The sequence below is a fragment of the Leptopilina boulardi genome, unplaced genomic scaffold (genome assembly GCF_019393585.1).
Source record: "Leptopilina boulardi isolate dan_hultmark-lab unplaced genomic scaffold, ZJU_Lbou_2.1 LbouV2_70, whole genome shotgun sequence".
Classification (NCBI taxonomy): Eukaryota; Metazoa; Arthropoda; class Insecta; order Hymenoptera; family Figitidae; genus Leptopilina; species Leptopilina boulardi.
The window spans coordinates 274290-296954 of record NW_026138017.1 but is presented as its reverse complement, the minus strand read 5'-3'; the positions used below and the strand labels follow the sequence as shown (position 1 = coordinate 296954).

The window sequence follows — 22665 nt, the reverse complement described above, 5'->3', positions numbered from 1 at the left end:
TTCATGATTTGTTAGTAAAATATATATAAATGGAAAGGTGACATATAAAGATTATAGAAAATAATCATGTGAGATTTTCTCGCTAGAGCCTGTAAAAAAAATGAACATCTTTCTCATCTCTCGATATTCCGTCTCCTTGGTTAGATTACCCATTTTTTGTCTCGTGATTTCCAAATTCTCTTTTTTTTTTGTAATGTGCGAAAATTTTTTAATGCAAAAATAAATCCCAGAAAAAAAATAATTATCAGGAAATTTGGATTATAATTATATAATTATTAGGGAGACGAACTTGGGTGATGATTATTGCACGGGAGAGAGAGATAGGAGAAAAATTTCACTTAAGCATCATTATCAAAGTTAATAATTTAAACTTGACAATGAACTTTTAGTAGTGATGTTATTAAAGGATATAATTAGATAGAAAAGGATTTTGTTAGGAATTACCTAAGCCTTCTTAGACTTGTTGCATCTGGGTGAAATCGTTACAAAGGTATCGGTCCAACAGGTGTACAAGGCGTTACATTTGTTGTTAAGGGATTTTTTGCTGCCAAATGAGAGAAAGAAGAAAGGAAAGCGAGTGCATAAGGTTAAATAGGTGCGTGTTTTTTTGTATGTGCATTAGGAAAAAGAAATACTATATTTAAAGAAAATAATGTGCATTTTTAAAAAATTAAAATAAAAAAATTAGAAGATTTGTTTTTCGTTGATGAAATTAGTTGAAAATAGAAATAGTTAATAAAGCAGTAAATAAATGAAAAAACTAAGTGAAATCATAAACAAAAAAATAAAAAGCTACCTAAACCCCGGGATCAGCTCCATGGAGTTGTTTGATGGATGTTTGTATTTGTTCCATTTCATCCTCCAGTTGCAAAACTTCCACGCAGCCCTTGAAGTAGTCTGACGTGAAGCAGTTCTTTCTGTAAATGTTCATTAGCAACATAATAATCTTTGCTTCTTTTTTTTATTGTGATTTCTGATGACTTGATTATTTAAAATCGTAGAAAATATATACGATATTCCTTATTTATGTTTAGTGATTTGAAAATTATTTGCTAATATAGTTTTCTTTTTTTGAAAATTTGTTCTTGAATAGTAATGAAAATTATCATCAAGTTATAATTCTCTTTTATACTGGACACAAGTGCCAGGTAATAACGGATGTACATATGTTGGCATTTGCTCGCGTGAGCTATAAATAGAAGAGAAATCTTTCGATACGCGTGCCAACGTATTACAGAGCACTCACAACAGTTAAAGCGCAATGTGTATTATTCTTTTTTATACACTATATATATATATATAAGTGCAAATCTAATGATTTTATATCTTAGAATAATTCAAGAACAAAATTTTTATTCTCGAGAATCGAATCTTGATTAAAATACAGAAAAATATATTGAATATATGAATAATAGAGGGATTTAGGATGAAATTAAATGATTTATATATACTCACTTGCAAAGTAAATGTAACTGGGGCTCTCGGAATAGATTGTAACAGTCTTCACAGATACGATCCAATCGGGCGAATAGACTTTTGTCGTAGACACCTTTGCATTGAATGTCCATGAAGGACCTCTTGCTGAATGGATGACCCATGAGTACACCGGCATCTGCAATTCCAAGACACGAAGATACCAGAAGAAGCGTCATTGACCAAGCAAGAACTGACAGTAAAGCTGGACATGACGATGTTGGACACGTTGATAATGCAGGCGACGTCAACTGTGACGATGACGTCGTGAACGTTGATGACAAACGTTCCACTGCACACGAATTTGATGACAAGGACTGAGAGGTTGACCTCCTTTGTTGACGATGCATCATCTGCAATCAAAAATAAAATTCACAATTAACACTCGGATTTTCAGATTATTTTCTAGGAGTCAATTTTTTGCCATCTCTTTTTCATTATAGAGATAATTCGTCTTCAATATTCTTATCCGTTGAGTATTAGAAAGATAGGTTTCTTTTTTGAAAATTTAATTTGAAATTGTTTGTAATGTGATACATTACGAAGGTCCTTATAGACTATATAAAGTATAACATCCTTAACCAGTTCTGCAAGGAACGATTGCTGTGAATGGACCACCCGCAGGAGGACTCCACCTGTAATCGTTCTTAACCGACAACTTCATTAACCGGACTCCTGCACCATGTTCTCTCACTCTCTGTCTTTCTCTCTTATACCCTTCGTCCTTTTCCACTCAAATCCCCCTCCCAACCCTCTTTCTTATGGAACTCCAATCTCGACTTTCTGTCTCTCCCTATATCCTTGCCGAGTAGCAGCACACGTTTCGCCCCGTTTCTCTTTTTTCGGGGCATAATCGTTGCTCCCGGGTGGGATTTTATTTTTAGCCACAGGACCGATTCTCAGAATTTTTGCATTGCTATCGCGTCTCCCTGCGGGCAACCATTGGTCCGGATCTGGAATTTATTGTTGAAAAAAAAAAAAAAAAATCTACAACCTTTAATTTTCAACCAATTTTCAAGATATTTTTAAAGGCATCATGAAAATCAATTATTTTTCGGTATATATTTAAGGAAATTGATTTTTAATTTTGTATTTATAGTATATGGGGAATTTTTTTTCTGAATTGATAACTTTAAAAAAAAATAACCCAGTGTGTCATCTTGAAAATCAAGAGTATTTTTTTTTTCCTAGAATTGTGTAATTTTTTTTTCGAGTGAAATTTTTGATTAAAAAGAGTTAAAGTAAATTGTTTTCAGAAGCTGGTATATTACGCTAATCATTAGCTTTAATTTAAGAATAGATTGATGAAATCATGCGTTTGAAACTTGGGTTCAATTGCTCCCATTTAACCTATCTGAGAGATCTATTTGTATGCCTTTACACTGGTAATTTAGAATTGAAATTTGTCGTATAGAACATATATATTTCGTCATAATTTCGTTGAAGTAGTATAGCAAATCCAGTCGTTTAATGAATTGTAATAAGGTTCACTTTTTTCAAAGGGCGCATTATTTCTAATTCAAACTTGCAAAACCAATCAATCAAGTTTCTCCTTTATTAGAAAGCTACATTACTTTCATTGAAAACTTGCAATGATCGATTACAACGAATGTAGAGAAATTTGTTTTGTTTGAGAATTTAAAAAAATTGAAATACTTTTTGACAGAGAAAATTAAAAGGCATTAAAATAAGCTGCAACGCTTATATTATTTTCTCTCTAAATCTGAATTAGTAAAAATGTTCACTAATTCCAATTAGTAACTCACTTTTTGCTTCTCAATTAGTAAAATTTTACTAATTATTAGTAACTTTTAACTAATTCTAAAGCAAAAAGTGAGTCACTAATTTAAATTAGTAAACATTTTTACTAATTCAGATTTAGAGAGTTAATCCAATTTTGCTTATTTTAATCCATTTTGGTATTAAAATAAGTAAAATTGGATTAAAATAATAACGCTTATTTTAATGTCTTTTAATTTTCTGTGGAAGTGTATTATTTCTTTAAAGGTTTTGTTCTATTTCCAATAATGAAGGTTATGAACTATTAAACATGATTGCATGTTTTATAGCATTGAAATTATATTTGCCTTAGGAAAAGCTATTTGATAACAAATTAATGCATTCGAAACTGTCAATTCAACTTCCCACGATATTAGTCATTCTATATTTAGTAAAATGTTGAGTTTAAATAATTTCTTCTTGCGAGAGTAAATAGTTTTATGTTTGTGTAAGTTTTGATCGCGCTATATATATATATATATTGAGTCCTTATCCACTTGGCGTATCTTATATGAGAGAGAAAGGTGGAAGCAATGGGTGGTTGGTGGGGTGATGGCAGTGGTAAATAAAGAAAAAGTCAATGGGGACCGGTTGGTCGACAGGTGAGGTCTTTCCTTGGCTCGGACATGCACAGGTGTGCAATCTGTAAATCCCCTTTAGCAAAAAACCACACGTTCGCTCTCTCGATCGTTCGTATATATACGATCTCGCACAATCTAAGTTCGCGGATAGAGGTATATATATATTCATGGACATGTACATCCAAATATGTTTATCCACAACTTTCCCGAAGGGAACATTAGGTTTGTTTTCGTTTCGCCATGATGGCTTTCTGTATTAACATTCCGCGTTTTCTCTTTATATTATTTATTTTGACGAAAATATTCGAAAAATTTCGTTTTTGGAAAAATTATTATGGGAATACTGCAAAAAGAAGTATCTTATTTTAAGATGTTTTGGTCGCCTTTTTAAGATGTTTTTTATAACTTGCTTCTAATTATCTAAAACAACTTTAGTTTCTTAAGATATAAGATGGATAGGAAGATAGTTTTGGTAACTTGCTTCCAATGTATCTTATAATAAGATACTTCTTTTTGCAGTGTAGTTTATTTATTTTGTGTAGTTTTTAATAAATTGATTTTTGATTTTATTCATCTGCGTGGGAATGTCGTTAGCTAAAATGACTGCTACATATGCTATCTTTGGGTTTTTTTATCTCTGTCCCGTATTTCCCCCTTTGCGATCACTTTCCTGGATGTTATTAGTATTCGCTATCCTCAGGCATATGGAATAAAGAGTAAATAAAGATATAAGATGAAGTTATTCAGAGAGTGAGAGATCAAAAGGTATAACGCATATACGAATGATGCGGTGTATCGTTAGATAGATCGCGACTCTCGCCAGGTGGTCCTTCTCGTGCCGGATGACTCAATCGTGAGAAGGCTGAACAAACTCACGAAAGCTTGAAGAAGAAGAAGAAAACGAAAAAGATGAAAGAGGGGGAAAAAAAGAAGAGGAAAATAAAAAGAAGAAGAAGAAGAAGAAGTAGTAGAAGTTGAAGCTACAAGTATCGCTCGTGCAGTACAGATATGTATTTGTGTGAACATAAGAGTATATAGAAGGGAAGGGGACCTCTAATTAGGCGGTCTGCCGCCGTTGCGTACACATCCATAATATGAAGCATGTGATACTGCTGTCGTGTGTTACTGTGTTCATACACGCGCTATACGTGAATATCGTATACCGAGAGCACCAAAAAAAAAAAAGATGATGAAAAAAACGAAAGCCGTAAATCAACCGCCAACGAGACTGCTGCGGCTCGATCTCTTTGACGTGCTCGGACCTACCTACCTATCCCTTTCGCCGCTATTCTTTGTTTATGCATCGCGACATGGAGAATACTTTTTGGATTGTTATAACCCTTTTCGTTTCTTTTGGGATTTTCTAATCTTTTATTCTCTCTCTCAAAAAAAATAGAATTATAAAAAATCACATTTTTTTCCATTTGTCTTTTTTCTTCGTTAGGAAACTATAAATTGTTTATGGAAGTGGATCAGGTGTGTTGCAAAGGTATATAATCGTGTTTAAAATTTCTTAGTTTGCGTTTCCATGGAAATGTATATGAGTATTTTATTTTTTTTTCGATATAGTTCGCTTGCATCCAAGATCAACAAGACGATAATTTTCACAATTGACATCCAGGTATGACCTGACTTGATACTATAGCATTCTCCTCTCTCGCAACGACGACATTCGTTTTCAGGGACGCAGCAGAACTTGTATTCAATCCCTTTTATATATAAATTTCTTGATTTTATTCCTTTGGACAAGTTCGTTTCTCGGTGGTCTGATAAGGCCTCGATATATTAATTATATTATCAGTTTCTTACGGAATTAGTAAATTAAACCAATTTGTATGAAAATTAAATAAATATTTTATGCAATTTTACTTTTATATATAAAAACGTAAAATTGTATAATATAACTTTATTATTATTATTATTATTATTATTATTATTATTATTAGTATTATTATTATTTTGAGTATTTTTACTATTTTTGTAATATAAATGTTATATTGTGTAGTAACAAAAGATATTTTGATATTTTTGTTTACGAGAGATTTTCCTGTTTACTGAAATATGAAGATCAGAATTACGTCAATGCTAATTATGAAAGATTTGTAAAACAATCCGAATCTTTATAGGGCACTCTGATTCCAAATTTAAAATTAAATCTTAATGTATATGCGTCACAAAAGAAACGATGCGATGGGACATTTGAACTGTGATCGGTCAAACGTGCGTGTGATTAATTCTAAAATTAACAGTAATCAAAATTCATGCGGTAATTTCGTTATTTGAAAATGCTGAATTTTCCGGTTTAATGAACATTCATATAAAACTAATTCAATTTTTACACTGTATATAATGAAAAAAGTAAATATTTACTTGATCTAAATAAGTGTTATAAATATTTATTTGATCCAAATGAATATGATATAATATATATGATTAAATGATATGATTAAAATTTTTGTAATATAGTAGATAATAATCGTGTGATGATTAATAATTTTTCTAATTGTGTAATAATTGATTTACGAATGTTCATTTAGGTTATTTTAATTGTCAGTGTTTTATATAATTTTTCTCGAATGTTAGATAAAGCGAATGTTAATATAAAAAAATTTCCAAACTTTCTGTATAGATAAATTCTGAGATGAATGCGCATATAAAAATAAATTAGGCAAAATGCGTATGTGCAAAAAACAGAGAGAGAAATGGCGAGTCATGAAAATTAATAAGCCCTAGTTTATTTTATATCATTTAGATCCTTGACATATTAATTTTGTGTGTGTGATAAAAATAAATTTTTGATGATTCGATTTTTAAATTTTTATTTTTGATTTCTATATATTTTGAAATTAAATATTAATTTGAAAGTAGAAATTTTGATTCTTTAGAATTTATTAAAATACTCACGAAATATATATATATATGTAATAGAGAATAGAATTTTTAGAATTTGAATCCTTTTCTTTGAAAACTTTCTTCGAAGCAAACCACTACTATTCATAAATGGAACTGTGATAACTTTCTCACTAAAGTGTATCGCAAACCTAATAAATTAAGCATGCGTGAGAAATTTTATAAAATTTTTTTTTGTTTCATTGGACAATCAATTTATATTTATCGAAAACTATATATATATACATGTAGGTAAAACAACACGCGTCGTTTTGAGAGTGAATACAACGCAAATAGAGAAGTCAATGACGTCAATCGCGAAGATAATTATATAAGGACAGTCCAATTAACCTATGACACTAAGCTATTCTGATACACCCATTCCATTAACAATACGGGCCATTTGATTGACACCTTTTTTTTTTTTTGAAAAAAAAACCACGTGTGTTCTGCTTTGATTTAATAACAAAGTTATAAGAACTTTGTAATTGTGACGCTCCACGGTGAAAGGGTGCTTAGCTGCTTAAAATTTTAGGTTATGTTCATGGTAGTTTTTGCTTTATTAAAGATTTATTTTTGATTATTTAACATCAAAAGCATTTTTTACTGAAAATATTGCATCTAATAAATAATTAAATAATAATATAGTTTGTACCGAAAACTAATCGCTTTTATTTATTTTTCCTGCAAAGTTTATTTCTGTCAAAAACAGCTAAGCACCCTTTCACCGTGGAGCGTCATATTATATTTAATAAATTTACTATTCTTCATTTACTCTCTAAATCTGAATTAGTAAAAAAATTTACTAATTTGAATTAGTGACTCATTTTTTGCTTCTCAATTAGTAAAATTTTTTTTAATTATTAGTAACTTTTACTAACAATTAGTAAAATTTAACTAATTCTAAAGCAAAAAGTGAGTCACTAATTTAAATTAGTAAACATTTTTACTAATTCAGATTTAGAGAGTAGGCAAAATTATTTTATAATTTTGAAATTTTCTCAAGTTTTCTTTGAATAATTTCAAAAATGTTTTTAAATATTAATGCAGATGTGTGGTTCAATTGAATGTGATAAAATGAAATAAATCAATTTTTATATAAAAAAAAAAAATTGATATTATTTTGGCTGCTCGATTTATAATCAGGTGTAGAATTGGATATTTCTGATTGTAGTTATATTTATACTGGGATCATATGAAACCGGGAATGAGAGAGAAAGAGAGAGATTTATTAGTGTGCATATAATATTCTTGAAAAGTTCCATCCACTTATGCACACATCCATAAAGCGAATAATCAACAGGTGTGCCGCACACAGAACTCATATTAGGTATATATATATATATATGTGTATAATCTTCCCTGTATTGATATTAAAACTTGAGATTCGTTAGAAGAACTTGTTTATAGTTAATTTTCGACCCTGATTAAGTCGTTTGTTTTTATTTCGAAAAAAGTCAAAAAGTTTTCTCAAGCAGAATTTTTTTATTTTTATAACCTACTAAATCATATGGAATTAAGATTTAAATTTTAATAGAGAAGGTATAATAAATTAACTGGTGTTAGGAATGTCCTATAAATTATTAGTTGATTTCATTGGGAAAAAAAAAGAGATGAGGCGATGAATGTCAACGAACTTGATCGCGCGCGAGAATAAAAATGTCGATCGAAACGTTGACGAGGTCGTGTCGTCGCGGAGGAGAGATCCAAGGATAAAATCTCCGCGAGCCAAGAGAGAAGAAACTTGGTGGGCGCGACCAACATACAGAGAGCCCTTTGTTTTTTTTTTTAATTTTTTTTCTTTTCAAGCAGTGTCATGTAGAAAGGCACAAGTGTACAACGATCTGAGTTAACCATTGGTTATATATAGTTAGCGTGGAGCTTTAAAGAAAATACTTCTCTATATTTATTTATTTATTTATTTGTGTGTGTGTATGTAGGACAAAACTGGCTCTGTTGTTGAGTTATTGGTATTGTAATATATATGCTGCTTTGGGCGCTGTGATGGTAACTGCTGCTGCAGCAGTAGATACCCACTACCACCTTCGCATACACAGATACAAGCGGAGCAATGCCGCCACATGCTCGCGTGGTGGGGAATTCACGTTCCGGCAGACAGCTTGGCGTCCTACCAGTTCGCGTTTACACGAGAAAACCGTAGCCGAGCCCATAGTCTTTTCTTTACCTTTCATCATTTTTTTTTTTGATTTGATTTCAATTCTGTTTCAATTATTGTAGAAATTATTTTATATTTTTATTTTAAATTTGAAATTTTCTTTAAAGAAATTATATAATAAATTTTTATAGGTACACTGTAAAAAAATTAGGGAGCTAACGGCACCAAGAGTTGGGAGTTAAAAATCAACTCAACAAGGGAGTTAATAATTAAATTAACTCCTTAAAACTAACTCCCTAGGCATAAAATTAACTCGCAAAGCATTAACTCCCTACGCTTCAACTCCAAAAGGGTGGGACTTTTATAGCATCCCCTAGGGAGTTGAAATTTAACTCCTTTTTTTTTACAGTGTAGAGAAAAAAGTAGTAAAAGTTACTTTTTTCGTATATATCAATATTTTATATTTTTATACGTTTTCTCTAAAATATTTAGTAGAAATTTTTTAAAATATTTTCTTTCCGTATTTGACTTGTTCTTCTTCTTCTTAATTCAATCGTGAAGAGAAAATAATTTTCTTTGAATTCTTGTCTGATTGAATATTGCTGATATTTATGAGAATCGTTTAAAAGTCTCGATACATCATATCTTTGTCGGATGACTATTTTTGAAAATTCCCGTAGAGTTAAAGATCATCAACCTTTTTCTTCCTCTTCTACTTCTTCTTCTTCTTCTTCTTCTTCTTCTTCTTCTTCTTCTTCTTCTTCTTCTTCTTTCATCTTTATATTGATGAAAACAGGAAGAAATCAGATTATTGAGAGCTATAATTTTAAAACTTGTATATATACATACATCATTGAAATGTATATTTTTGAAATGAAATTTTAACTAACAGAAGAAACAGAAATAAGTCACTGTATGACGTATATATGTATACGTGTTCAGTTGAAAAGTCTCTATTTTTCCCGTCTCTTCATTCTTTGAAGAAGTTAAGAGATGAATGATGATGAAATATCATCTCTTAATGCGTCAACACCATTCTCTTTAGACAGACACATTTGGCGCAGTTATATTACACATCACGCAAATTTATTGTCATTTTTTTTTGACAAATTGAGGTGTTTTTTTTTTTGAGGGGGAATCAAATTATTTTTTATCGTATTGAGAAAGAAAAAAGAAACTTGAGAATTTATTCGCGTCCTTGATCGAAAGTTTTTCCATGAGATGAAGAGTCTGTGTGTTGATTTTTATTCGTTTTCAAGTGGCACAAACCCATGATAGGAGCGATGTACAACGCTTATGGCGAATCTTGAAGGCAACGGTGTGTACGTGAGGAGATCACTTTGAGAAAGAAAAAGAGAGAAAAGAGTGAGGAAAGGGAGGAGGATCGTCTTAAGAGAGTGCAACAAACGTGAAAGCGCACCAGTCTGCACTCGCTTTAAAAATACCGACAGATGCTCGAGGCTTCTGGGAACCATTCGAGGGCGTCGATGTGCTCGACTTAATTGATTGTTTCCAAAAATAGGTTGTTACGTGGAAAGAGTAGTGGTTAGACTTGTTTTTTTTTTTTTTTGCCCCCGCCAAATTTCACCAACCATATAATAATTCCCCATCACTTATCTCTTTATTTTATCCCTTTTTTATTTTATCCCCTAACGCACGTGGTTCGCTCAGCATGAATTTAATTTAATTGTACTCTTATCATTATATATAGACTAGTTTGAACTAATTTCCAACAATGAATCTTATCTTTTTTTTTAAAAAAGTGTTTATTAAAACGCGCAACCTTTCCAAATGCTGAGAAAATTGCCCTTTATGTTATCATTTGTATCAATATTTATTTGTAACTAATCGTTTTGATAAGGTATACTGTGTATAATGCAATAAATTACGTAGTTGAAAAAAGTGCATGATATTGTAAATATGATATAGTAGAATAAGTTTCGTAATTGTAATCGGCACCTTGAGAGATAAATGATAAATAATAATTCGTGAGATTCTGTTTTATATATATGGTTGATGTCGGTGAATGACTTTGTTGAAAGGCATGCCACAGGTGTCATGGTTGGTGGTTCGGCCCCACCTGTATCGTTTCCTAGTATAGTCGGTTAGGCCAGAGAGAAAGATTGTGATCTATTATATATATGCTATATACATGCAAAAAAAAAAAAAAAGAGGCGAGAAGGTCTTGGACTCGTGTGTGCTTTAATAGCAAGGTACAGAAGCCATTGTTTGTGTCAGCACGTGTATATATGAGAGAGTATAGTCGCAGAAATACGAGCACGAGTCAACCAACGTTTGGACCTTGCTTGTGCTAAAGATTCTCTGAATGAAGTCTAAAAATAGATATATCTCTCTCTTTCTCATCTCTTTTTTTTTCCTATACCTAATTTTTTTTCTTCTTCATTTTCAACCCCTCGCAAATATTCTCATGAATATCTTCTTTCCTCGTTCTATATACCTTATCGCTTCTAATACTTATCTCTCTCTCAGAATAAGGTATCCAATTTCTATGTGAAATATCTATAATATTATTAAAGATGTCGCAAAGGATTTGTGAAGTTTCATTTTTCTAATTTAAGTTTCCAATCGATAAATCCGAGTTTCTGTATTAACTTTGCAAAATAGAAAATGTTTCTCTTTTTTTTTATACGAAAGAGATGAGAGCGGCTCTCTCTCAAAGGAGAAACGACCCAGACAAAACAGACGTCAACTTGTCAACTCGCTCTGCTAAATGTTTCCTGTTAAACCGCCAATTTTGTTTTCAATCCAAGTGGTGTGTGGGACTCTTTTAGCCGCCTCCTCTATTGAACTGAAATATCCGGTTATATTAGATTTTTTGCCAAAAAGACTCGCGAGTTTATTTTGAAAAAAAAAACGACGTAGTTTTCACATCTTTATACACTGTAAAAAGAAGGTACTAAAACAGTACCGATTTTAGGTATCAAAATAGAACCAAATAACAATTTAGTACCTAAAGTTGGTATTAAATTAATACCTTTCGTTTTACAGTGTAGATAAAGGAGATTATATTGTTTCAATAAATTAGAGGAAGAATTTTTGTTTAGACGAATTAATAAATTCAATTGAATATGTTTTTCAATTCTTTTCAAATACACCTGGCATTAGCAGGTATATTTCTCGGTCACGTATCCTGGGGCAAGAAAGGCGAGCGAATCATAACGGACAACTGTTTAGATATACGGGGTCGAGTAAAACAGACAACGAAATGAAATTATTTTTTTTTATCTAATAAAAATTGAAAATAAATTCCGGAAAAAAAATTTGTTTTAAAATATAATATTAAAAAAATAATATATTGAAAATATATTTTAAAATAATGTAAAATTAAAAGTTGACGGTTCTTTTTTTTGATTCTTGTCAAGCTCAACGCACGATATGAGATAAAAGCTTCTCTTTTCTCTCTATTGAGTGTAATGAGGATGGCACGTGCTCCACTTACTTTTTCGGTTATTTCTTTTCCGTTTTCGGAACTTGGTTCCTGCTTCTTTTAACGATCAACAAAAGTAGATCCTCCTTTTATTTTTCGCTTGGAAAATGTTGATTTTTAGTGACGCGATTTCTTGAAACACTAACACTGAACACACAACTCGCGAACTTTTTTTTTTTTAGAAACGCGACACACGTATTGATATATATAGAGAGATAAATCACACGTTTAACTTTGTGAGGAACAATGTATAACACAAGAAAAATTGTATTAAAGAGAACTTAACTTGCAATACAATACTTTCGATCAAGTATAAATTTATATATATATACGATCAGAGATGCGTCTCTTGTGGAGGTTCGAGCTAACATTAACTAGCGCGGACTGCAGCCGCTTATAATATGGCCGAGGCGCGAACCAATCGGATCTCGCGCTCCTGCCAGACCCTCACTTCCCCCCCATTGAAGGCAAGACCCCCCGCGTGTTATTCCTGATGATAGTTGATTTTTGAATTAAAAAAAAATAATTTATATTATTTTATTGATTTTTTTTTTTGATGTCGAGAGAATTTTTTTTTTGTGTTGATAATCTGTTATAATTATTCGATAAGTGCGAGAGAGCAAGGTTTTAGATGCCGCGGTATGTTTCTTCCGGTTTATGCGGATCCGCGAAGAGTTCTTGTTTTTTTTTTTCTCTTTTTTTTTTTTACAAAACTTGTGTAAAGAAATATAAATTATATTGGCTATTTGCCTGTAAACTCGCTCTGTGGTTGCATCAACTATCGAACGCTGCATCGCGACGACGTCACGTGATCGCCATCGAAAGCGATCAACTAAAAATAAAAAAAAAAAATACACACACACACCTCGATTTCAATTCACATGGTTTATAATACGATGTTAAGTAATACTTATATATATATATATATTCATAAAATGTGTTTTAACTCTTGGAAATTGTTATAATAATTAATAATTAAAATAAATTTTTCTTTATTTAAATCTAGTTCGTGATGTTGAATGATGCAAATTGTTTCATGCACTGTAAAACGAGAGGTACACAGAAAGTTATAAGGTATTAAAATAAGCTGCAACGCTTATTATTTTAATCCAATTTTGGACCAAAATGGATTAAAGTAAGTAAAATTGGATTAAAATAATAAGCGTTGCAGCTTATTTTAATGCCTTTTAATTTTCTGTGTATTAATTTAATACCAACTTTAGGTACTAAATTGCCTTTTGGTTCTATTTTAATACCTAAAATCGGTACATATTTTAGTACCTTATTCTTTTTACAGTGTGTATAACATTTTATTGTATTTTTTTTTTCTTTTACTACTTTAAACAAATAATTTAATAATTACCAATTGTAAACGTTGAACTAAAATCGTTAACACAGAAAATTAAAAGGCATTAAAATAAGCTGCAACGCTTATTATTTTAATCCAATTTTGCTTATTTTAATCCATTTTGGTATTAAAATAAGCAAAATTGGATTAAAATAATAAGCGTTGCAGCTTATTTTAATGCCTTTTATTTTTCTGTGAATCATTCAACACACTAGTTTTAATTATCAAGAATGAGATTTTTTTTTTGAAATCTTAAAAATGCGCGGCAAGAAATTATCAAAAAGGATTTTTATCTTCTTTTGTGTACTATATATATAATATAGAATGAATATATTTATATATATGTGTATAGTTTAGAATATATGAAAAATGCACCGCGTGTAAATATATTTGTTCGCATGCGTTTATTTTTAGAAATTCCATTCTAAGTTTGTTTCACAACGATCCTTTTGCCTGTCCAAACAAAAGATTTAAAGGAGCGAGAGAGTTTAGCGAGTTGGCCATAATTATAGAGGAGTTACGATTTTAGAATTAAAAGTGCAACGTAATACCGACGTGCGGCAAAATCCAAACAATAAAGAGTACCTGTTTAACTTGCGCGGAACGATTAACTATCTCTCCTCTCTCTACCTTTCAATGTACCAACCTACCGATTTACTGACTCTCCTCTCTCTCTCTATCTCTCTCTCTCTGAGTTCGAAAGATCTCGCGTGTCTTCTCATCGCAGGAAAAAAAAAAGGATTTTTTTTTCTTTTCTTTTTTTTAAAAAAAAACCCCTCTGGTGAAATATATACGAATTTCAGAAAAATTTCGAGATTATTTTTAGAATTACATAATAAACGTAAACATTTAATAATTGAGAAATAAAATAGAAGTAATTATTTTATTTCTTAATAGAAAATTACAGTTGAAGGGGGGTTGATTCTTAGTTTTTTTTTTTTTTTTAACGACTTATTATTAATTATTTTTGTTTGTTATTTTTAAAAATAATTTTTAATTGTTGATAATAAACAATTCAAATAAATCTATCGCAAATAAAGAAAAGGCTTCTTCTCTCTAAATCTGAATTAGTAAAAATGTTTACTAATGTAAATTAGTGACTCACTTTTTGCTTTAGAATTAGTAAAATTTTACTAATTCAGAAGCAAAAAGTGAGTCACTAATTCAAATTAGTAAACATTTTTACTAATTCAGATTTAGAGAGTTGTTTTAATGACTAAGAGAAATAAGGAGGAGGGATATACTTTTTTGAAACGGAATTTACGTGTTTCACTGACGTTAATCTCTTCTCTCCGTGAAAATGTAGAATATTTTGAAGAAATTATTCTTTATAACAAAGATAATTTTATAATATTAATATTTTTCCCATCTTTTCATATTATAAAATATAATAGAGGCAGTAAAATTTCTACGTTATTTATAGAAGGAAAAAAAAAATTAGAGTAACATTTAAAAAAAAAATTAAAATTAAATTTGTTGCATCTTTGTAAACTATTCTTATTGCATAATTAATCAAGTATTCTCGTGTCAAAATACTCGCGAGATATGGAGAAAGAGACGATGATTGCGTCAACATATATGAATATAAGGTTCAAAGCAGAAAAGCAATGCCATGTCATTTTCAAACTGATATATTAGATAAATCGTCATTTATAAGATTTGCATTACACTTATATGTATATAAATACAATTACACGAATGAGGAGATGTCATATTTTTATATTGAGAATTTGAGATGAAGGCGTGTATATATATATATATACATATAAGTGAGTGTTGACATGAATTATGTATGGTTTTAATAGTCATATGGCATAACGCAAGAAAATGCTATCGTAATGTAAAAACTGACCTATTTCATCTTCTTGCAACAAGTACTTACGCGTGAGAGAAGCAGATATACGGCCGGAAACTCGTGCGTCAACTCACGTGTCACTATATAAAACTATTATTGTGTATAAACATATATATAACAAAGGTTTTTCAACTCTCAAACAAACGAAACTCTTCGGATTCAAAATAAAAAATGGTTTTTTTCAAAAATAATTTTTTTTTTAAATTTCTATTGAATTATATTTTTTAAAAAATTAATATATAATCAAAAGTGTAAAAAAAATATTCTAAATAGGTTTAGTTTCAATTTAAGAATATTTTTTTTTTACTTTGATTAATGTTTGAAAAATTTTATTATGTATGTTTATACAAAAAAAAAATTTAGAATTAAAATTAATATATTTCAAATAGTTTGGCATTTATTCTTAAATTCGGTATAGTATTTAAAATATATATTCTAATTTTGTATATAGAATATATTATTCTTACTTTGAATGGTAAATTTTAAGAATTTTGTTTTTCTTGATAAATTAATATATTAGTTTAGGATTAAATAGAGTACGACCTTGAAATTAAATAAAAAAAATTGAAAATTCTAGGTTTTCTATATTCAACAATTAAAAAAAAAAATAATTAATTTATTGCTGAATTTTGCGCCAAATGCAATGATTCACTTGACTGCGGCTCTATATAGCGTTATGAGAGAACTCTGAAAATTGTTTGGTTACATTTATGCATAGCACGAGATATATCGTGCGTGCAATGAGTAAAACACTTAAATATATAATATTTCCATCTACACGCGGAAGGGTCGGAAAGAAACGATTCAAAGTGAGTTACCGATTTAGCGTTCCGTTCTTGAGAAAATATATAATATTGTTTGTGTGCGGAAAATTATGCGCGAAACCTTATTTTTCCATTTCTTTGCTTTTCACGCTACTTTTCAGAATGCGGTTAGTTCCTGATATATAAATATATTTATCGAGTTTTTTTTTTTTTTTTTTTTTTTATTTATTTTAATGCTGCATTTAAACAAAGTTAAATTAAACTTTCGATTATTTAGTAATATTTTTTACTCACTCAAGTGAAGAAATTTTTTTTTTTTGTAATAGAAAGTTAAATTTAAGTAATAAAATTGAATATTTTAATTAAATATTAATATTATATTTTTCTAATATTTTGAAGCTTTTTACAATATATATATTAGAATAGTTCTGAGTTCTTATAAATTGTTGGCAAAAAAAAAATTGTTAAATGCAATATTTTTATAATAGCAAATGCAATTTTTTTTATGACAAATTTTTTTCGATAAAGATTTCTAAACAAGTTGGTACTATTTTTTTTTAATTGAACTGAAAGAAAACTTATATTAACTTTTATGTAAAGAAACAGCAATTTTTTACATAATATTCGAATATTATTTACATATATTTGAAAATTTTATCAGAATAATAATTGTGAATATTTCAAGAGTGTTTTTTCAATATCAGATTTTCTGCGAAGGGTTTATTAATCACTACGCGCGTTTTGTGTGATAGAAATGAAAATATTGCGATTTATTTAATTGAATGTAAAATTATTGATAAATTTTTTCTTTTAATTTCAAATGCTAAGTTACACAAGCTGTGAAGAGAAATTAGAATGAAGTAGAAGGTTGCACTAATATTATCATATAAGATATCATTTTACGTCATTTACTGGGAATATTTGAAAAATTAATGTGCATGTATACTAAAATCGTTATGTTCTTGTAAGATTTTTTTTTGTGCAGTCGATAGTTATAATGCTTGTCACAATCTTGTTTTTATAAATTTACCTGCTTCTCACAAGAGATCGTATTTTTAAGTTTTTCCAAAGGGCAATTGATAATTTATGATCGAGGAAAATTAATAATAATAAGTTGTTACACAACACATATTTATTTATATATGGTTCTGACGTTGGTTCCGTTATACACTTCCGTTTGGAAATTCAATTGAGAAAAACAATATTTCTGATGAAGAAAAAAATATGAATTTATATATTATTCGATAATAGGATTTCAGAAATATTGTTAATTTAATATAATTTTGTGTTTAGAAATAAACAATTTTAAATATATGGAAATTAGATTTTTTTTTAATAAATATATATTCTAATTTGTTAATATTGAGATCAGAGAGAATTATGTCATCGACAAAGATGATTGTCTCGCTGCTTTGAAGAATATAGTTCCGGTCGTTTTATTACGTGACTTGTAGATTAGCATATATAAGGATAAGATATTACTAGTTGTGATTTGTTTATCGTAAGATAACCGCGCGTTCCATTCACGTCGTTCAACTTCCACATGATGTAATAAATTCTACTGAATTAAACTTGATCACATAAATTAAATCAAAACATATTTTCCAAGGTTTCAAATGCAAATTTGTTTTCTTGATCCGAAAGTACTTTTTCCACATTTCTAAAAAAAAAAAAAATTTCCATTTTTTTTTCAAAAATTTCTTTCATAGAATACAATAAAATTAAATAAAAACAAATTTGTTTCCTAAATACTATAGATGTTTGTGTATTAATTTTGTAATGTTGAGTATTTATTAAAAAATCGTTTGAATGAAATATGAAAAAAAAAAAAAAAAAAATGTTTGCGTCATTTAGGAAAAATGAAAATTGCAAATTTCTGTTGAAACCGACGTCATATGGAAAACGATGTCTTTTATAGTTTTATGGTTTAGAGTTTGTTTAATTGAGATATCGTTAAAAACGTATTTTATTGACTTCCTGTCGATACTACGTCTTATTCAAGGCCTTTTGAATTATGTTCAAACATTATTTGAGAGAATCTAATTTTGCTATATACTTTTTGAGATTTGATTTTTTTCTTTGCGAGGGAAAATTATTTTTCCCTTTTTTTTTATTTACATTTGAAAATGCATAAAAATATAAAATTTTTATTTGCATTTTCTAGTAGAAAAAAAAAGTTTTTATTATTAATTTGATTTTTTTAATTGTAAAAAAAAAGACTCGGTAACTTTTCTTTATTATATTTATATTAAAGAAAGAAATTAAAGAAAGTTAAAATATAATTATTGTACAAAAGTTAATTTCGAATCCGTTCCTGTTTCGAATAATAATTATAATCTCTCTCTCGACAGTATGGGAAAAATCGAGAGAGCCCAAGATCGAGGACATACTGAGTTACGCTTACGGGTGCGAGCAGAGAGATAAAAATCGCTAGCGAGTTATGTACAAAGATGTCTGTAACGGCTGCAATAAGGAAGAGCCATAGCAATGGATATAAGGTACATATATATATATATATATATATATATATATATGTATATATATATGCATCGTCGTCGTTGTCGTCGTCGTCGTCGTGAGTGGTCTTTGGTTATACGAAGTCCAAGTACTTATTCTGAGCACAAGGCTAAAGGGAGAAGAGATTTGTCCTTCATGAAGGTGATTGATCCTTATATCTCTTTCTCTCTCTCTATTTATATATCATCAGAATAATCGAACTTGATTTAAAGTTTTCTATGTCGCTTCAAAATTTTCCCACTCTTCATTGAGGCAAAAAAAAAAAAAATTTCTCAAAAAATTTTTATTCAAAAAATTTTTATTCAAAATTTATTTAAATTAAATAAAAATTATATATATATATTTACCTCTCAGAGCTAAATATTTGTTTGATATAAAAAAAATTATGTTTCCGGCATAAATTGAAATTTTATTTGTATATCAAATAGAAAAATTTTATTTGGCAAAGATTCAATTTTTTTATTTGAGTTAAAAATAAAATTTTTATTTAGGTGAAAAATAATAATAATTTTTATTTGAATTAAATTTTTGTAAAAAAAAAATTTTGCTCTGGGACAAATATATATATATTTTTTTCTCTGGGTGTGATTCAACTCTATACGGGAAATTTTATTATATACCAACTTGGTTAATATATTATTTTCTCTCGTTATTTATCGTTTAATGATCTGCATCTGTCGCAATTAGTTTTGGACTATGATTCTTCTTATCAATTCCTCTTTCAATATATATAGGATTACTAATATTTTTTATTGATAATAGGAAAAGTATTAACATTGCTATTCCACATTATCTGTCTTTATAAAAATTACCATCATCATTATTATTATTATTATTAGTATTATTATTATTATAGTATTATTAGTATTATTATTATTATTATTATTATTAAAATTAATATTAATTATTGTATTATTTTTACTAATATTATTAATTTTATCTATTATTATTATTATTATTATTATTATTATTATTATTATTATTATTACTCTAATTAATTATCTGCATATATTTAGTTGAAAAGACCGTGTATATGTTATAAATGAAACAAATGTTGCAAAATATGAATCGCGAGAAGCAATCTCACAAACCCTATTATCGACAGTATACATTCAACGATCTAAACTCGCGATAAATGTGCGTTCGCGATTGCATTTAGCCCTTGTGTTATGTGTTATCCTATATATATATGTTGCATTCACAAAAAAATATTTTAAAAATTAATATTTATTTTATTTATCTTTAAAATATATTCATGCAATATATTTGTTACTATTTTTATATTTTATACACTCTAGTCAGAAATTACAGAATTAACTCGAATTTTTTTTTTTTTTATAAATGAAATGAAATTTTATTAAAATAATTCAAAAAAATTTCTAAATATATAAATATTGGATTTAATATTTTTGTTTATTGTATAATTAATAATTTGGTTTATTGTAAATAAATATCCATTTTGATTGATATGGTAAAATTTTTTGTTAAATAAACCAAATTATTAGTAATATTTATTCACAAGTTTATGTATAAATATATTGAATTGTGTTTTATCAATATATTTGAAAAAAATTTTGAATTAAAGAAATCTGAAAACCAAATAAAGATGTGCGCATTGAAAGGTAGAAAAAAAAAAAAAAAAAAAAAAAGATTTCATAAATCGCGTGATATCGAGGACCTCTGGAGGCCCATACAAATTTATCGTAACGGGTTCATAAAAGCGTGCAGTATACGACTCACCTTGCGACTCAAGATCGAAGCGTGGGTGTCCCGCGGGAATCGAGAGTTGAGGCAGGAGAGTGCAAAAAAAAAGAAAAAAAAAAACGAGGAAGGAAAAAATATATATGAGAAAGATAAATATCAATTGTTGAGGAAGTGGGAAAAAAATAGTATTATGTGTTTTATCTGTACAGAGAGATATGAATCTTTCGATTCGGAATTAAATTCCAACGTTTTCTCTCGTATAGCCACATATATACACACGCGTTATAATTCTTTCACTTTTCCTGGCGATATATACTCGAAAGTCGTTCAACCGTTCTCACTCTCGAAACTCACGTAGCAAATCATGAACTTGGGCCTGCACTTCATAATCGGCCGATAGTAGCGCTCCATCGCGAGTCGGACCGCCCCAACGTCCGGCTTATCAATTGTATTCGTTCATAGTTATAACTCGTCCCTCTTTTTTTTTCTTTTTTTTCTTTAGTTAATTTTTTTCGAATTTTATTTTTTAAAAATAAAAATTTCTTAATCAAAATTAATGCGTCTATTTGTAAGGATTAGAATTTTCCTTGACGAGTATATTTGTATTTATAAATATATATATATATGTGTTGCCGTATCTATATATGTTGCCGTTCACATGCACGAACGGCCGTGCGAAAGAACTTTCGTATCGGGGACTATACGCGCTGATGGGTTAATGTCTGTATCCGTGCCAGTCGGCGTACGCCGAGAGTCAATTTTCTCACGCCTTTATTTCCGACTATTCCCTTGCAAGAAAAACCAATCACACACACAGTGTCACAAAATTTAATAATTTTCATAAAATATTTTGATTTTTTTTGTTCACAATATTAAAAAAAGAAAAAAAAACACCGAGAGAGTGTTGAGTAATTTCTAAACACTGAAGAAAATTGAAAATTGTAATAAAAAACCTCAAAAAAGGTAATATGTGGAAAAAAATAGAAGTGAGACGAGAAAGAAAAGGGAACGGATGGAAAAAACACACAAAGATTTCTGTGTAAAGGGCCCTGGATGTTAAACCGGCTCTCGCAACGCGCAAGTAGACTACTGGATGTGAGGCTGCAGACCACAGTAGACGCAATCGTAGTACCACTATATTTACAAGGAACGAACTCTGCTTTGTCATAGGGTTCCCTCAACATATACACACACATGCATGTATGTGATTGTATTTGTGAGTGCAGGTATAGGACACATTTAACACGGTTAAAAAGACCCTCCGCGCAACTCCCCTATGTATATGTATATATATATGTGAAGTACACTCTCAATCATAAAACTATATTCATCAGTTTTGCTTCGTGGAGGTATCATCATGTGTGATGCTGTTAACGAGCGTACATACAATCCGACAAAGTAATGGTGACATTCCGCAGTGGATCGAGAGCCCTCGCGTACAAATATATATAAAGAGAGATACTCTTGACAAATCGAGGGTCAAATCTTGAAATGGCGCACACCGTTGCAATCGCAACAAAAAGAGAAAAAAAAAAATAAGCGAGAGACTATATAAAAGAGGTTTTTTGGAGAACAGGAAATATTTTTCTTTTTCTTAAAGAAAACTAATGGACCTTTTTCAATTTCGAAGATACGATTTAACAATAATTAATTCTTGGTTGTTGTTGTGTATACTTTGTAGCAGCGAAACAAATTATTTAGATAGCGCGAATTTTATATCTTGAATTTTTTTTTGTAGCGATAATGTTTAACATTGAATTTTTATATGTGAAGAAATTTTTTTTTAGTTATTTTTTTGGTTCTTTCATTTAAGTTATTACTGTTACTGTTACAGGTACTTTGGAAAATTTTGTATAATTATATTTAACAGAATGTTCATTTAATTAAATTTTGCCGAAATTCTAGTAAATTTTTATCTATAGCTGATTTTCTAGTTTCTTGAATTTTCATTTATATTTGAATTTCTATTTATTAGTAATTTTTTAGATATAACTAAATTTGTATTTAAAAAAATTTTCTGTTTTATAAATTTTAATGTAATTTAATTTAATAATTTAACTTAATAAACTTTTTAATTCATAAATTTTTAAAGTTAGTTTAAAATAATTCGTCATAACATAATTTTAATTTAACCAAATTTTTATTCAGCCCAAATTTTATTCAGCCCAATTTCTATATTTAATTGAATTGT

General features: G+C 29.2%; 2 protein-coding genes across 5 annotated transcripts in view; one reads left to right on the top strand and one right to left on the bottom strand.

Moving 5' to 3' along the window:
- LOC127290480 (peroxisomal leader peptide-processing protease) overlaps nt 1–22665 on the top strand; it is a 54365-nt gene that overhangs the window by 5697 nt on the left and 26003 nt on the right. The window lies entirely within an intron of this gene.
- Nucleotides 1–22665, bottom strand: part of LOC127290489 (ion transport peptide-like) — a 32250-nt gene that overhangs the window by 842 nt on the left and 8743 nt on the right. Inside the window, exons 1-3 of one of the 4 annotated variants that reach the window (XM_051319078.1) lie at nt 20511–20525; nt 1456–1826; nt 797–917 (exon numbers count right to left, since the gene is read on the bottom strand). In XM_051319078.1, the coding sequence (XP_051175035.1) occupies nt 797–917; nt 1456–1826 (492 nt within the window). In that variant the 5' untranslated portion in view covers nt 20511–20525. Of the gene's footprint in view, nt 1–796; nt 918–1455; nt 1827–12298; nt 12667–20510; nt 20526–22665 lie in introns of those variants that run through there. The other 3 variants (XM_051319075.1, XM_051319077.1, XM_051319079.1) reach the window with 3 other exon arrangements.